General features: G+C 40.5%; 1 protein-coding gene across 1 annotated transcript in view; it reads right to left on the bottom strand.

Moving 5' to 3' along the window:
* LOC126190740 (cartilage oligomeric matrix protein) overlaps positions 1 to 17,622 on the bottom strand; it is a 428,170-nt gene that overhangs the window by 7,799 nt on the left and 402,749 nt on the right. The window contains exons 20-21 of the mRNA XM_049931233.1: positions 15,302 to 15,389; positions 12,180 to 12,363 (exon numbers count right to left, since the gene is read on the bottom strand). Coding sequence (XP_049787190.1) covers positions 12,180 to 12,363; positions 15,302 to 15,389 — 272 coding nt within the window. The remainder of the gene's footprint in view (positions 1 to 12,179; positions 12,364 to 15,301; positions 15,390 to 17,622) is intronic.

Genomic DNA, 17,622 nt, shown 5'->3' with positions numbered 1-17,622 from the left:
CCAAACTACTGTAGCTGTATCGTCATTCATTCGACCTGAATTGTGTCTCATATTACAATGGACCAACTTTGTTCTGCTTTGGAGGTGCGGCCTAAAACTTCTCTCCCCTTGAATTTCGAGTCTCAAATTTCAGGTGCGGCTTAGATTCGGGAAATTTTTTTTCCCTTAATTTCGAGTCTCATTTTCCAGGTGCAGCTTAGATTCGAGTGCGGCTTAAATTCGAGTAAATACGGTAGCCTTTCGCTTCCTGTATTTTACCCCTGCCACCTTTAGAATTTGAAAGAGAGTATTCCAGTCAACATTGTCAAAAGCTTTCTCTAAGTCTACAAATGCTAGAAATGTAGGTTTGCCTTTCCTTAATCTATTTTCTAAGATAAGTCATAGGGTCAGTATTGCCTCACGTGTTCCAACATTTCTGCGGAATCCAAACTGATCTTCGCCGAGGTCGGCTTCTACCAGTTTTTCCATTTGTCTGTAAAGAATTTGTGTTAGTATTTTGCAGCTGTGACTTATTAAACTGATAGTTTGGTATTTTCACATCTGTCAACACCTGCTTTCTTTGGGATTGGAATTATTATATTCTTCTTGAAGTCTGAGGGTATTTCACCTGTCCCATACATCTTGCTCACCAGATGGTAGAGTTTTGTCAGGACTGGCTCTCCCAAGGCCGTCAGTAGTTCCAATGGAATGTTGTCTACTCCAGGGGCCTTGTTTCGACTCAGGTCTTTCAGTGCTCTGTCAAACTCTTCACGCAGTATCGTATCTCCCATTTCATCTTCATCTACATCCTCTTCCATTTCCATGATATTGTCCTTAAGTACATTGCCCTTGTATTGACCCTCTATATACTCCTTCCACCTTTCTGCTTTCCCTTCTTTGTTTAGAACTGGGTTTCCATCTGAGCTCTTGATATTCATACAAGTGGCTCTCTTTTCTCCAAAGGTCTCTTTAATTTTCCTGTAGGCAGTATCTATCTTACCCCTAGTGAGATAAGCCTCTACATCCTTACATTTGTCCTCTAGCCATTTTGCACTTCCTGTTGATCTCATATTTGAGACGTTTGTATTCCTTTTTGCCTGCTTCATTTGCTGTGTTTTTATATTTTCTCTTTTCATCAATTAAATTCAATATTTCTTCTGTTACCCAAGGATTTCTACCAGCCCTCATCTTTTTACCTACTTGATCCTCTGCTGCCTTCACTACTTCATCCCTCAGAGCTACCCATTCTTCTTCTACGGTATTTCTTTCCCCCATTCCTGTCAATTGTTGCCTTATGCTCTCCCTGAAACTCTGTACAACCTCTGGTTTAGTCAGTTTATCCAGGTCACATCTCCTTAAATTCCCACCTTTTTGCAGTTTCTTCAGTTCCCACAGGTCAAACAAACTCATGACCACTCATGCTGCCCTTGTGTGTATACATACAATATCCCATGTTAGTCCTACTTGATGTGAGTCCCACACACTTGAGCAATATTATTGAATGGATCACACAAATGATTTGTGAGCAATCTCGTTAGTAGACTGTTTCTTTGTTTTGTGAAGTGCACAACTTTACATTTCTGAACATTTAAAGCAAGTTGCCATCCTTTGCAACACTTACCAAGATCTGACTGGAAATTAATGCAGCTTCTTTCAGACACTACTTCATTATATGTCATCTGCAAAACATTTGAGGTCAGTTATCGCCCGCAAGGCCATTAATATACAACATGAACCACAAGCGTCCCTACGCACTTCCCTTGGGCATACCTTAAGTTACTTCTACATCTGATGATGACTCTCCATCCAAGATAACATGCTGCTTCCGCCCTACAAAATGTCCTCAATCCAGTCACAAATTCCACTTGATACCCCTTATGATTGCACTTTTGACAGTAAGTGTGGGTGTGGTACTGACTCAAATGCTTTTTGGAAACTGACAAATATTGCACCTACCTGACTGTCTAGACACAAAGCTTTCAGTATGTAATGTGAGAAAAGTGTGGTTGGGTTTCACATGATTGATGTTTTCGAAATCGATGCTGGTTAGCATTGAGGAGGTCATTCTTTTCAAGCTATCTTATTATGTTTGAACTCGGAGTATGTTGTAAGATACAACAACATGTCAATTTCAGGGATATGGAACAGTAGTTTTGTGGATCACTTCTACGACCCTTTTGTAGATGGGTGTGACCTGTACTTTCTTCCACCTACTGGGCATGGTTTTTTGTATGGGGGATCTACAATAGATCACATTTAGAAGAAGGGCTAATTCATCCACAAACTCTGCATAGCATCTGATAGGAATTCCTTTGGGCCCTGGAGCTTTGTTCAATTTGACACTGTTTCAGCTGTTTCTCAATACCACTGTCACTAATACTGATTTCACTCAGCTTTTCAGTGGTATGAGGATTAAATCGGGGCTATTCTCCTGGGTTTTTCTTCGCCAAAGAGCATTTGACAACAAAGTTAAGCATTTCAGATTTAGCTTTGCTACTCTCAATTTCAGTTCATGTGTCATTCATTAGGAGCTAGACACTAACTTTGGTGGCACTAATATTCTTTACATATGACCAGAATTTCTTTGGATTTTGTGAAATGTCATTTAACAATATTCTGCTACGAAAGTCATGAAGGCTTCACGCATTGCTCTCTTGAAAGCCAAACATGTTTCTTTCAGCATTTCTCTGTTTATAGTTGTATGCTTTGTTTTACACTCATTTTGCTGTAGTCGCCGTTTCTTTTAAAGTTCCTTAAAGTGCCTACATACCATGGAGAGTCCTTCCCATTATGAACTAACTGTTTTACTGGTTACATATCTATCTAGTGCATGGTCGACCATTCTTATAAACTTGAGCCATAATTCTTCTACTTGCTTCTGCCCTGTACTGCAGGTTTCAAGTTCCTCACTGAGATATGACACTACTGATTTTTATCTAGTTTACTGAACATATGTACCTTTCTTACTGTTCCATATATGTCTTTCTTATTGTTCCAGAACCACGTCTGTTCCCTGTGCAAGATACTACTACTCTGCATTACCTGAAATTCTGAAATTGAATCTCTTGCTCTCCAGTGCTTGGAGGAGCATTACAGACACCACCTTCATAAGTTATCCAACCTACTGACATCCTACTGCCACCCCGGGGCACCACTTCCAACCCTTTTTGTACCCACAGTGTTCCTCCTCGTCCACCCCTCATAGCAGCTAAACCCTATGTAGCCGTCCTTTTCAACTGGCCCCATCCCCAAAAATTCCCTACCAGCTCTCCACCAAATCCAGAGCCAAAACATTCCCATTACACTGTTTTTACCCTTCCATCAGAACCCTCGGCTCCACAGGAGTTTCAGTCCTATCAAAAGGACTCACTTTTAGCTCTCCACCCAAATTTAACTATGCTGAATTTATCAAAGACTTACTCTCCTTCTCCCAATCCCTGCAATGGGTGCACTTCTTTGCTGCCAATCCCTCCAATCAAATCCACCCTAATTCCAACATTGAACCCTGCCTCTTCCAGTTCATACCAGCATCCAATCATGATCCTCCCGCCCCACTCCCTCCCTCCCACCTAACCACCTGCTGGTCACCTTCCAGGAATTCCTTACCTCCAACATAGCCTCACCATCCTTCCCCAGAACACCAACCTTTCAGTAGAAGAAAGAACACTCATGCACAACCTCAAAACAAATTGTGACTTAATTATACTACCCACAGACAAAGGTTCCACCACTGTTGTTACAAATCGCAGTGACTGTCTAGCAGAAGGCCTCTGCCAGTTATCTGACTTCTCCACCTATAAACTCTGCCAGAATGAACCCATCACAAAAGTCCAACACAACCTCCAATCCCTGCTTAAAGCCTTAGGCCCTTCCCAGAACATCTCTCCTGAACCCATTTCCCTCCTCAACCCTATGACACCCTGCACACCCACCTTCTACATGCTCCCCAAAATCCACAAACCCACCAATTGTGGACATCCCATTGTGGGTGGTTATTGTGCCACACTGAAAGAATTTCGGCCCTCATTGACCAACACCTCCAACCAATTGCCTGTAATCTAGCCTCCCACATCAAAGACAAGAACCACTTCCTTCACCGACTCTCCACCATACCCATCCATTTACCTCCTGGATCCCTACTCATCACTGTTAACACCACCTCTCTATGCACCAACATTCCTTGCGCCCATGGTCTTACCACTATTGAACACTATCTTTCCCAATGTCCTTCAGACTCCAAACCCACTACCTCATTCCTCACACACCTTGCTAACTTTATCATAACCAACAACTATTTTTCATTTGAATGGGAGGTATATAAACAAATCCGTGGCACAGCAATGGGCACCAGCGTGGCACCCTCTTATGCCAAAATTTCCATTGGCCATCTAGAGGAGACCTTCATATCCTCCCCAAACATCAAACTCATAGTCTGGTCCAGGTGCAATGATGATATCTTCATGATTTGGACTTGGGGACAGGACACCCTACCTCCTTTCCTTCATAACCTCTACACCTTCTCTCCCATCCGTTTCACATGGTCCTCCTCAACCCAATGTCCCACCTTTTAGATGTTGATGTCCTCCTCTCTGATGGCTCTGTCCACACCTCTGCCCAAATTAAACCCACAAACCACTAACAGTACTCGCATTTTGACAGCTGACACCCCTTTAATACCAAAAAATCCTCTCATGCAGCCTGGCCACCTTGAGACAGTGTATCTGCATTGACAACAACTCCCTTGCTCAATATACTGGGGGTCTCACCAAGGCCTAAACGGATAGGCACTATCCACCTGTCCTAGTCTGCAAACAGGTCTCCCATGCCATTTCTCCTCACACCTGCAATTCTCCCACCATCCCCAAGAACCAGCCACAAAGAAGAGTCCTGTTCATCACCCAGTACCACCCCAGGCTGGAACAACTGAACCACATCGTTCACCAGGGCTTTGATTAGCAATCATCATGTCCTAAAATGAGGCACATCCTACCCAAGGTACTTCCCACCATTTCTAAAGTGGCGTTCCATTGCCCACCCAAAACTGGGCCAAGAGCAAAGTTGACCACTCTGCGGCACAACATGCAGCTGAACATAACACACTTGATTTCAATGGCTGCTTCACTATCCGAGCCATCAGGATCCTTCCTTCCACCACCAGCTGTTCTGAACTGCGCAGATGGGAACTATTGTTACAACAAAGTCTCCTCTCCTGTAACCAACCAACAGTAATATACTGCTCCCACACACTCCACCCAGCAGTTTCCACCACTTCTGTCCTACATCTCCTCCCCATTCTCATCTCCCACCTGTTTATTTGCAGCCCTCTGCCAATGCATCCACCTGTCTTTCCCCACTCCTCTCCTTTTTTGCTCCTTTTCTATCCCCACCTCCCTGTCCCCAAACCTTCTGATGCTGTGCCTGTTGGCATTCTAGTCCCTGCACACTCCACCAGACAGTGTCTGTCTCTCTCCCCACCTGTACACTCTGTACACTATTATCCCCACCTCCTTCAGACTGCTGCTTGCATCCCACATGATAGTTGCATTCCAACCATAGATGCTGGAATTGGTGGTCATGTGTGGGAGAGGTGTGCTTGCTGGTGTATGTGAATAGTGGGTCTCTCTCCTGACTGATGAAGGCTGTGGCCAAAACACTATAATTGTGCCTGTCTGCACATAACATGTCTACTTTATGGTAAGTAGCAATCTGTCTTTTTCAAATTTGTTGACTTTCTTGTTGTTTTAGTTGTCCTTTGTATTTTGGTAATCACTGTTGTCATAATTGCATCATAGTCACTAATACCAGTTTTGATGTGGACATTCTCAAAGAGGCCTCCGCATTGTAGCAAATTGGTAAAATATTGCATGAGCTGCGACTGGTTGACAGCAATTCATTCATAAATACATTAAATTTATAATGACATCTTTTACGTGTACACCTCTCTCCAGTCAGCTTTTTGCGGGAATACCTTGAAACTTTTTGCTGTCTGTCCATTTATTACTCTGCTTTCCATATCATTCACTGAGATCAGATAAGTTATTTGGTGTGGCTAATTGTGCATGTTCACCTATAAAAATGTTGTCTATAGTTGTCCTACTTTCTTGGGTATTTAGGTGGGAAACTTAAAAATGGAACTCACATTATAAGTGTTAAGTAACTTTTTTAAATTGTTTCTTTTATCAGAATGTTTCACGAAATTAATATTAAAATCTCCACAGTTTATAATTTGCTTTTTTGTATGATAAGTAGCTTAATAATGACTAAAATTTTTTCTATTAATATTTGGAAGTTTCCCAGTTGGGATCTACATTCTATAATAATTATAAATTACTTATCCGATAGCAGCAATTCATAAACACGTGCTTCCAGTTGTTAATCTAAGCAGAAACTACTGGTTTCAATAGATCTGAACTTGATTTTGTTTTTTACATGTATCACAACCTCTCCTTTGTCCATATGTCCCATATGGAAATGGGATGCTAATTTATAGCTGTACATGGACTCCTGTATTTACACAGTGCTCAGACAGAAATACTATATCAAATTCCTTTTGATGTTCTAGAAGCTGTAAACAGATAAGAAATTCATTAACTTTGGGTTTTAGTCCTCTAACATTTCGTGCATAGCTGGAAGCTGCTTCACAGTTTTCTTTTGTATGTGATACTTCATTTTTCTTAATCTCTTTTAAAGAAAGGGTGAATGTGGTATTTAACCCAAGGGAAAGCTCACCTCTCATAACTATAAACACAGGAATTTAATACTGGTGATTTTCAGCTGACAGTTCAACTATTTATAATTCATCTTTCCCTTTCTGATTATGGTTTTTAATTTATTTATTTAAAAATTTCCAACATGATGGAGTTGAAGAAAGCTGGGAACAAATTAAATGTGGTGTATATAAATTGCCAGAGAAGATTGTTGGGAAACTAAATCCAAAAACAAGAGGTAATGGATTACAGAAGATGTTATTCAGCTTATCAAAAAGAGAAAGCTATGTAAAAATGCAGCTGACTAACAAGAAAAAGGTGAATAAAGAGGGCTAAGGAGTTTATCCAATAGATAAGCTACAAAAGCCAAAGAAAGTTTTATTGAGGAAATGTTCAGAGCAGTGGAAGAAAATATGCTAAATGGAAGAAATGATATAGCATACAGAACAGATTTTTAAAATTATTTATTATTATTATGATTTTTAACAAATGCAAAACAGTACTTTCAGGTAAAAGACAAAGAGGGAAAAATGCTGTTTGGTGAAGGCATAGTGCAAAGATGGAAAGAATACATTCAGCAACTGTGTATTGGAACACCTTTATTGGAGGATGTAATACAAAAAGAAGAGGAAACAGGTGAAGACAACAAAGGAGATGAAATTCTGCAAGAAGACTTTGAGAATTTCTTATTGATCTACAGGAGAACAAGACAATGGGATTAATGATATCCCTGCAGAACTAATCAAGAATATTGGTGTCATTTGAGTTCCAGAAAAGCATTATGGTTCCTACACTAAAGAAGGTAGTAGCTACAGAATGTGAACAGTACTAAACCTTAAGCCGAATATTGCATGTATCAAAAATTCTCATATAGATAATTCTGAGAGAACTGAAGAGAAGTTGGAGAATATGCTGATTGAAGATCAGATCGGATTCAGGAGGTGACTAGGAACAAAAGAGGCGATTCTGGCACTGAGGCTTCTTATTGAAAAGCAAATACAGAAAAGTAAAGCACCTTATACTGTCTCTATAGACCTGGAATAGGCATTTGATAATGTTATCTGGCAAGAGATGTTCAGAGTGCTGAAGAAAGAAAGTCTAAAATACAAAGACATGTAGTTGATACTCAGATTTCATAAGAATGGAGTGGCTGTGTTTAGCAGTTTTCATCAGAAACAAGAAGCAAAAATTAGAGAAGGCATGAGACAATGATGTGCAATCTCTCCTCTTATTTTCAATGCTTTCATCCAGAGAGCTATAGACTAAGATTGCAAAATTGCTTAGGTGAGGATCAAAATTAATGGGCAGAAGACAGACACATTGCATTACGTAGATGATATTGCTATGATCGCGGAGACAAAAAAATCTCTAGAGAAGGTCCTCAGTACAATTGAAAGGCTTTTTCATAATTAGTTCAATAAAAGAATAAACAAGCAAAAGAGTAAAGTGATTGATGGTATGCAGTAATGAAGAAACGGTCATGAAAGCAATTGTTTCAAGTGTGGCCCTATATGGGTATGAAATTTTGACAAAACAGCATCAAAGGAACAATAACAGAAGGAGTTGTTGAGGGAAGGAATTACCGGGGCAACTAAGGAAGACATACGTGCAGCACATTATGTAGAATGTCGGATGCTCTACACAGGTGGAAATAAAGAGGATGGCAAACAGAAGAGGAGAATGGCATGCTGCTGGAAACCAACCTCAGGGCTGAACACTAAAGAGAGAGAATAAATTTAACCAGTAAGATTAGGCCTTCTCTTACATATAGCTAGGCATTCTACAAATTTTAAATTACATTACAAAAAAGCATCTAATATACACTCCTGGAAATGGAAAAAAGAACACATTGACACCGGTGTGTCAGACCCACCATACTTGCTCTGGACACTGCGAGAGGGCTGTACAAGCAATGATCACATGCACGGCACAGCGGACACACCAAGAACCCCGGTGTTGGCCGTCGAATGGCGCTAGCTGCGCAGCATTTGTGCACCGCCGCCGTCAGTGTCAGCCAGTTTGCCGTGGCATACGGAGCTCCATCGCAGTCTTTAACACTGGTAGCATGCCGCGACAGCGTGGACGTGAACCGTATGTGCAGTTGACGGACTTTGAGCGAGGGCGTATAGTGGGCATGCGGGAGGCCGGGTGGACGTACCGCCGAATTGCTCAACACGTGGGGCGTGAGGTCTCCACAGTACATCGATGTTGTCGCCAGTGGTCGGCGGAAGGTGCACGTGCCCGTCGACCTGGGACCGGACCGCAGCGACGCATGGATGCACGCCAAGACCATAGGATCCTACGCAGTGCCGTAGGGGACCGCACCGCCACTTCCCAGCAAATTAGGGACACTGTTGCTCCTGGGGTATCGGCGAGGACCATTCACAACCGTCTCCATGAAGCTGGGCTACGGTCCCGCACACCGTTAGGCCGTCTTCCGCTCACGCCCCAACATCGTGCAGCCCGCCTCCAGTGGTGTCGCGACAGGCGTGAATGGAGGGACGAATGGAGACGTGTCGTCTTCAGCGATGAGAGTCGCTTCTGCCTTGGTGCCAATGATGGTCGTATGCGTGTTTGGCGCCATGCAGGTGAGCGCCACAATCAGGACTGCATACAACCGAGGCACACAGGGCCAACACTAGGCATCATGGTGTGGGGAGCGATCTCCTACACTGGCCGTACACCACTGGTGATCATCGAGGGGACACTGAATAGTGCACGTTACATCCAAACCGTCATCGAACCCATCATTCTACCATTCCTAGACCGGCAAGGGAACTTGCTGTTCCAACAGGACAATGCACGTCCGCATGTATCCCGTGCCACCCAACGTGCTCTAGAAGGTGTAAGTCAACTACCCTGGCCAGCAAGATCTCCGGATCTGTCCCCCATTGAGCATGTTTGGGACTGGATGAAGCGTCGTCTCACGCGGTCTGCATGTCCAGCACGAACGCTGGTCCAACTGAGGCGCCAGGTGGAAATGGCATGGCAAGCCGTTCCACAGGACTACATCCAGCATCTCTACGATCGTCTCGATGGGAGAATAGCAGCCTGCATTGCTGCGAAAGGTGGATATACACTGTACTAGTGCCGACATTGTGCATGCTCTGTTGCCTGTGTCTATGTGCCTGTGGTTCTGTCAGTGTGATCATGTGATGTATCTGACCCCAGGAATGTGTCAGTAAAGTTTCCCCTTCCTGGGACAATGAATTCACGGTGTTCTTATTTCAATTTCCAGGAGTGTAGAATCCAACATTCAGAAATTACTATGACACAAATAACACAAAGGGAGCACAGATTATATCCCTTCATGCGAGGTACAACAATGAAGGTAGATTTAAAGCAAGCAGCAATGGGCATGAGAGAAGGATGGAATCAGGAGAGAAAGAGGAACTGGATGAAACACAGTTAACAAAGATAGCAGAAAAGGAAGTGATGTGACTGATTGAGAAATGAAAAGAGAAATGAGCATACTTAAGAAGATGGGCGCATTTACTTTACTGTTTGGCAGAGGGATACTGGCCTTATATGTTGATTTTCTGGGGAAATGTTATGAGGTTGAAAGAAGGAATTGCTTCAGCTGCTTGTTAAAGACAATAGGGTATTGAATTATGCACTGAGTGAATGGTAATTGGTTCCAGAGGTGGACAGCTGTAACAGAGAGGGAGTTTGTGAATATTTTTGTTTTATGGATGAACACGGCTAGGTCACCAAATAGGTGAGCCCATGTGCTTAGGTCATGATAACATGACAGGTACTCAATCTCTGATGTGAGATACCATGATTCAAACACACTGAGGAGCTCCTATCACCTGGCCAAGGCTAGCATTAGATTTTGCACCACTAAACAATTTTTTCTTGTATTTGCTAAAATATCCAGTTACTCATATAAGAAGTAAGGGAAATTACTGTCAATCTAAACAGAGTCCACATATCTGGCCAAACCAGATAAAACTTGGATGTGGCGGTACCCCAAAAGTTCCTTGCTATTAACTGCTTTACCTTATCAACTGTTCACACCATTGGCATGCAGCTTACCCTTTGCAGCAATTATTTTTATCCCCTGCAAACCCTAAATGTTTACCATCCTGTCGATGTAAGTGTCAAGATAAGATCCTTACTGTCTGCAGTGTATAATGTTACAATCGGTTGCTTAAGCAAGTCCAGGACTTAAAGCAACAGAGGGCTTGTAGCATGAACATTCCTCCAGCTTGGAAACCCTGTTTTTTTCCCCATAACCCAAACCCAGCTAACAACTCAGTGATGGGGCTCCCTTAGGTACTTGGGATTTGGCACCACACAGGGGCACATGTAGCTTTTGAAAATTATGAATGTAGTCAGTACTATTCATATTGTGAACAGGCTCCCATGATCTTGATATCAAGATTCAATGAACATAGTAGCTCATATTATAAGTGCATTTTGTAGGAAGCTTAATGATTTCCAGCTAACCAGGTAATGAATTTCTTCCTGAATACAAAACAGAATGCAGATAAGGAATATGCAAATAACAGCTACTGGAGGGAATCTCAGGTGCACTTAAATGTATGTAGGGCCTAAGAAATGGTAAATTCTTAACTTAAATTTCGTCTGTTTCCTAGAAACAGAAGCTAAGAACAATGGATTGCTACAACAGATATTCCAGATTTCAAGAACTGTATTTATTTAACTAGCAGTCAGCATGGAGCAAAAATTGTATTCAACTGAGGTATAATGAAGAATTTTAGTTTTCAAAGAACACGGGACTTTTTTCTTCACTTAGATTGTTATTTATTTATTTTCACTACTGGATGTGGCTTATGAAGCCACTGTATAGTGAATATCTGTACAGAAAGGCATACTTACATTAATGATACAAAATACAAACTCGATGGCGTGAAGGTAAATAAGTGGAAAAAATAATTAACTTTAAATTTGCCAATTGTCTAAATTGGCAGGATCTTCACAATCTGTGTCTCAATTTGTGTTGATTTACAAGCCATTAAAGATGATTTGACAGTCTTGACTTTTATTTTGTCCAGATATAATGCTGACCCAAGAATAATCTCTGTGTATATGCAAAGACGGGAACTAACGAAAAAATAATATAATTAAAAGATACTATGAAATGAGTAGTCCTAAAACTTTCATTTCAGTTAGTGTGAAGGTAATATGAATAATTTTATCTGCCAGTGTGGAAATAGCATGAGTAATCTTAATTTGCATTGGTAACATAAGTATGCTTTTCTGTACAGATATTCACAGACAGTGGCTTCATAAGCTGAAACTGGTGGTAAAAAAACAAAAAAATAAAAAGCTGCCTAAATGAAGAAAAAAATTCTGCATTTGTTCAATAAATATTTGGTCGTGGTACCCTCAATGAAGAAGATGTAAAACAAATCAGTTTTCTCTGGAACGAGATTTTATTGCAGTAAGACAAGGAAATGTGTTGGAGCAAGGATCAGAAGTGAGAAGCTATAGTTCTGACAGTATGGTTATAATACCATTACTAACCTGATTTTCTGTGTCTCCTGTATGCCAGAGTGAGTTCCTCAGCATCTGTCCTGGTCCTGTGCTGGAATCCACCAGTTTCAGCTGAATACCTGGTTCCGCAACCGCTCGGAAAGGTGTAGCTTGCCAATATGTCTGTGTATTCTTCTTCCACATGACTGCATAAAATTTGTGATTGTTCTGATAACTGAAAAAGATCATTAATTTTTAATGAAAATCACAAGTAGGAGGAGTTTGTTGGATGAAACTGACTGTTGGGTTGAATCTCTAGTTTTTTAAATTAAGACAAAGATTTTTTTTTTAGGTTTTCAAACTATGACAAAGATTTTGTGATATGTTCCCAAAATCCATAGAGATTATCACAGTCCACTAATTTCTCCTGTCAAAGTAATTTAAAATTCTGCAACTCAACTTCTGACTTATTTTTAAATTTCCAAGTCTATGTGCCCTGCTCCCAAAGTTCCTGTATTGATGGCTTGTAGGTGAATTACCCTCTTCTTGCAGAAACATTCATTATTTACTTTAAGTTTCAATAGATTAGTATTATTATATAATACATTCATTTCTCTGATTCATGTTTCTTTGCCTGAAGGATTAAATATTTTTGGTAATGGAATACTGTTACATTAAATTCTTAGAGAACAGCAACTTTAGAGGTTATTTCTTAGTACCATACATCGTTCTGTCACTCTGCCCATGCCTGAATGCATAAAACTGCTTGCTGGAGAGGCAATCAGTCAGTCATGCCATGTAGACAGTTCAGAAAAGTTATAAACTGTTTCTACAAAGTGCTTCTCACTGAGAAGTTAGTTACGAACTAATAAATAATAATAATTATTATTGTTATAATCATCATTTTCTGGAACTGTTTTCTCCCATAGTTAATTCCATTTGGAATATAAACTTCACCAGCTAATCCTGTTCTCCCACCAGCTTTCTGTGATTACTCTGGTTGAGTTCTCATCTCTTTTGTCAACACACTCCTCCACACCTTTTTTCGCCTCTCTATCCCTTTGTCTTCCCTTCACATTTCCATTTCATTTATATTCTTGGGAATCCCCTTGTTTTCTGTTCTCTTTAAGTGTCCATACCATTCTAGTTTTGATGTTTCTGTTCTGCTCTTCGAGGGTCCCTCTTTCACTATTTCCCTTACCCTTCATTTCCCATCCTCTCTCTCCTTGTTACTCTTAATCTACTTCAGAGGAATTTCATTTCACATGCTTGTAACCACACACATGACACTTTGCAAAAATGGTTTTGCCTGTATGCCGCATTCACTGATTCTTTTATTTCTTCCATTCTCCTCTATCACACTTCCCAAGTACTTGACACTTCCACCTTCTTGAACTGTTCACTTCCAATCCTTATTCCACTAGTTGCTCTATGTTTGTTTTTAGTTGCAACCAGAATCTCACATTTGTTTGCATTAAATTTCATTCCAGGCTTTATCACAATTTCATCCCTAGCATCCAGCTGTTCCTGATTCTCCCCCTCCCTGTTACCCCAGATCATCAAGTCGTCTTTGAACACCATTACTTTCATCTTGTCTTCTTCAGTCTTTTCTGCCACCTTAGTCATTATCTTATCCAAAACCACAATGAAGAGGATAGGTGACAAACCTTTTCTCAGATTCTAAAAAAAACTGAACTCCACCCAAACAGGCCATGAAGGCCCAATGGTACCAACCAACCTCTTTGTCATCCTCAGCCCACAGGTGTCACTAGATGTGGATATGGAGGGGCATGTGGTCAGCACACTGCTCTCCCAGCCTTATATCAGTTTACGAGGCAAGCCACTACTTTTCAAACAGGTAGCTCCTCAGTTTGCCTCACAAGGGTAGAGTGCACTCTGTTTGCCAACAGTGCTTGGCGAACTGAATGGATACCCATCCAAGTTCTGGTCCAGCCCGACAGCGCTTAACTTCGGTGATCTGATGGGAACCAGTGTTAACACTGCAGCAAGGCCATCAGCTTGTTCAGACTTTGCTTTCCAGAATACTTTCACAGTGTGGTATCACTGTGACTTCCCTGTAGTTTCTTCAGTCCCTTCCTCCCTTTCTTGAACTTAGGGATGATTAGTGCCCTCTTCCAATATTCTAGAGTCTTTTCCTCATTCTGCACCAACCTTACCACATGATACAGCCACTGTTTCCCAACCTCCCCCTCCTGCCTTCACAATTTCAGCATTTACTTCATCAATTCCTGGTTCTTTTCCTCCTTTGATTTTGTACAGTGGCATTTCCATTTCTTTCTATGTCAGGACTTTCACTCCCCACCCACTCCTTCCCAGAGTTTACTTCTACCACCATTACTCTGATATCATCATCTCCAAGTCTGTTCAGATTTAGCAAGTGTTCAAAGTACCCCTTCCACATTATATTCAGTATCTCTTTGTTATAAATGTCTTTCCCATTTTCATCCACCACTGCATCCTCTCCTCTTACTTTTGACTTTTCCATGCAACACTTTCTTACCTCTACTGCTATCTTCTCCCATCATCTTTGTCCATTCTTCCATCCACTTTCTTATCTCCTTAGCCACTGTCTTATTTGCCTCTTTTTCCTTTTTCTTGTACTCCTCTTTTGCTAATTATGATTTATGAATAAATCATCTCTCTGAAATAAATATGCTTTGCAGCTTAGTGTATAAACTAATCCATTGCAAAATATTCATTATATTATTACATTTAAGCCTTGTAAACAAATCAGAACTGGTATTTCTCTCATGGCAAACCTTAAAAGTATTTGAATTGTTAGAGGCTTGCAGTCTCGTTTTTTTTGCGTATATAAACTGTTTTTATGTGCACATGTATCTCTTTTTAAGTTTCTCCAAGCTTTTGTCAAAATATGCTGTAGCTGAATGATGCTCATTTGATAACTATGTGCTTATGCTGCACTGATCAACTTCAGCCTTATTTTTTATTTTTCAAGTTCCAATGCAAATAAGGTGACATTAACTTTAAATGAGGTCTACTTCATGTTCTTGACACCTCCTTCGTCATTCTTGATTTGGAACATAAGACATCACAGTTAAAGAAAACTAAAATTAACAGCATTTAAATTTGCAGCTTAACAAAAATGGGCACATAAAATGTTTTTATGTAACAAAGAAAATTGTCTCACTGACCTGAAAATGAATCCAACATAATCATCATCTATTTCTGTGTCAATGAAGAATGTTCCTTCAAAATCTACTCCGCCAAATTCATCAAATCCTGTTAAGGGTAAATAAGAAATCCACATTAGAATTCAAATGCTTCATGTGTGCTACTCATTAAAATACTGAGCAAAAGAATACCTAAGTATCACTGTAGATTCAGGACATTCTGAAATCATCATTTTGTGCACCAGATGCATACATATATGACCTGATGTTTTCCCATATATTTCTTGCTTGAAGACTTCTCAGGTGTTCAAATAGGTCATGTCATAATTACTTCCCAATATTTTAGCAAACAGACTTCTTGCCATCTTCAGGTGGTCCCTGACAAATGCTGCTCTGCTCCTGTCAGTGCCCTGTACATGCTGAACGTTACCCCCTCCTCCACTCCTATTGCTATCCGTGTGGCCACTGTAGTGGATGGTGATGGTGGTGGGGGTATCTCCCTGGATGGAGAGATGTCTGCTTGTGGATATGATGGATTTATAGGCACATAAATGTCATTTACCCCTAACCCCTCAAACCAAAATTTTTAATTCCCTAACAATCAAACAATGGAAAATCCATGATGGAATGCAGGCAGTGTGGTTTCAAATGCCTGGGACTGCAGTTGTGTGTGTGAATTGCGTTTGCATGAGTGTGTATGTGCATATGTGTTTTGACAAAGGCCATTGGCCGAAAGCTCTTGCTGTGCTTATCTACGACTCAGCATCTCTGCTATATGGTTAATTCCCTAACACATTTTCTATGAGTCACATGAGTTTGTAATGTGTAGTATCGCAGATACCTCTTGGCATGCTGCACTTGAATTTACATTAAATAACAAAGCTGTTATTTAAAAACAGAAAATTTAAGTTTTAGTTACAAATATGTATATGTGTAAATGTACATGCAGTAGCTAAAGTAAACAGAAAAGGTTTGAACAATGTAAATTTAACAGTGGAAGCTCTTTCAGAAATAGGAGATTCTTGTTCATTGTATGGGACAGTTACTGAAGGTTATAAGCACAGAACTATGGATTATGGATTAAGTGAGGCTATTACCAAATGTGGGTAAGTGTCAGACTAGAAATCCAAAGGTTTGGGTTAAGTTGTCAGTAAGTCCTAGGATTTTTTCCATCTTTTATTGCTTCTTTCATCTCTGGTACAATGATTTGTATGTGTGAAAAATACCAGCTGAACTGTAGTTTGGAGTCCTGGGAAAGGTTTAGGTCTCCCCAAAGCACTAATTGATCTAGACAGTATTGTTGACTTAAGTTAATAATGATTGTGGGCTCATTTTAGGAATTTATTTCTTCTGTTAATATAAGGAGAGTTTAGGTTACTGTCAATAACTGCTGGTAGTTAATGCAGTATATGTGGAAGCAATTTCGTGCATTTGATTTGGTTCACTAACAATTCTAAAGCTTTTGGCCACTTAGCTTTTTATGCCATAGTTGCTCTAATTTCTAAGATGTTTAGCATCGGGCTTTACTCGCATAATCTGTACAGTCTGCACAATTCTTTTTTTTTCCTCTCTTTGATCAAATTTTTATGTTGTTCACAAACTACAATAACTTCTAAACTTCTCACGCTAATTAAGGACATAGCAACATGGTGTTTTGCTAATGTATTTCTGACCAGAAAGCGATTCTGGGGCTGGAGCCCAAGATTTTTGTTAATCATGCCTTTTGCATTCTTATGGTGATATTTTCATGGAAACTTTCATCCCCTGACATATTCTAACTAGCAATAGTATCTGGACTGTAGATTCAACATATGAACTCATTCTACATCTTTCAAGACTCTTTCTGGCTACGATGAGCGAGACGGCACTAACAAACAGCTGAATCAGACCTCTTCCTCATAGTCTACGTTACACATTTCTGATTTACAGTGGTGAGTGGTAATGGCAGCAAGCATTTCACAAGGCCCAGGAAGCACTGAAGAGTCATGTTCTTATGTGGCCACTCAACAGCTGCTTACAATTCAAAATCAGCCCTTGATCCAGTGCACAAACCACCCTCCTGACAATTTTCCTGACATCTATATAGTATTTCTTGAACCACCCAAACACAGTTCAGATGTAATAGAGTGGTCCAATGCACAGCTAGAAGCACAGATCTCCAGCACACATACACACAAGGGTGCTTGTGATCCATTAAAAGGTTCCATTGTGTAACAGTGTACACTAAATTAACCATGACATATCACAATTCCATACAGTTCTAACATGGAGCAACAGTCACACAAGCCAAGTGTCATTGTATGATGATGAAGTTAATGAGAATGTTTTGAATTTATTTCTAA

This window comes from Schistocerca cancellata, chromosome 6 (assembly GCF_023864275.1).
Source record: "Schistocerca cancellata isolate TAMUIC-IGC-003103 chromosome 6, iqSchCanc2.1, whole genome shotgun sequence".
In the NCBI taxonomy this organism is placed as follows: Eukaryota; Metazoa; Arthropoda; class Insecta; order Orthoptera; family Acrididae; genus Schistocerca; species Schistocerca cancellata.
The sequence above is the reverse complement of the archived record's forward strand: the minus strand, read 5'-3'. Positions and strand labels throughout refer to the sequence as shown.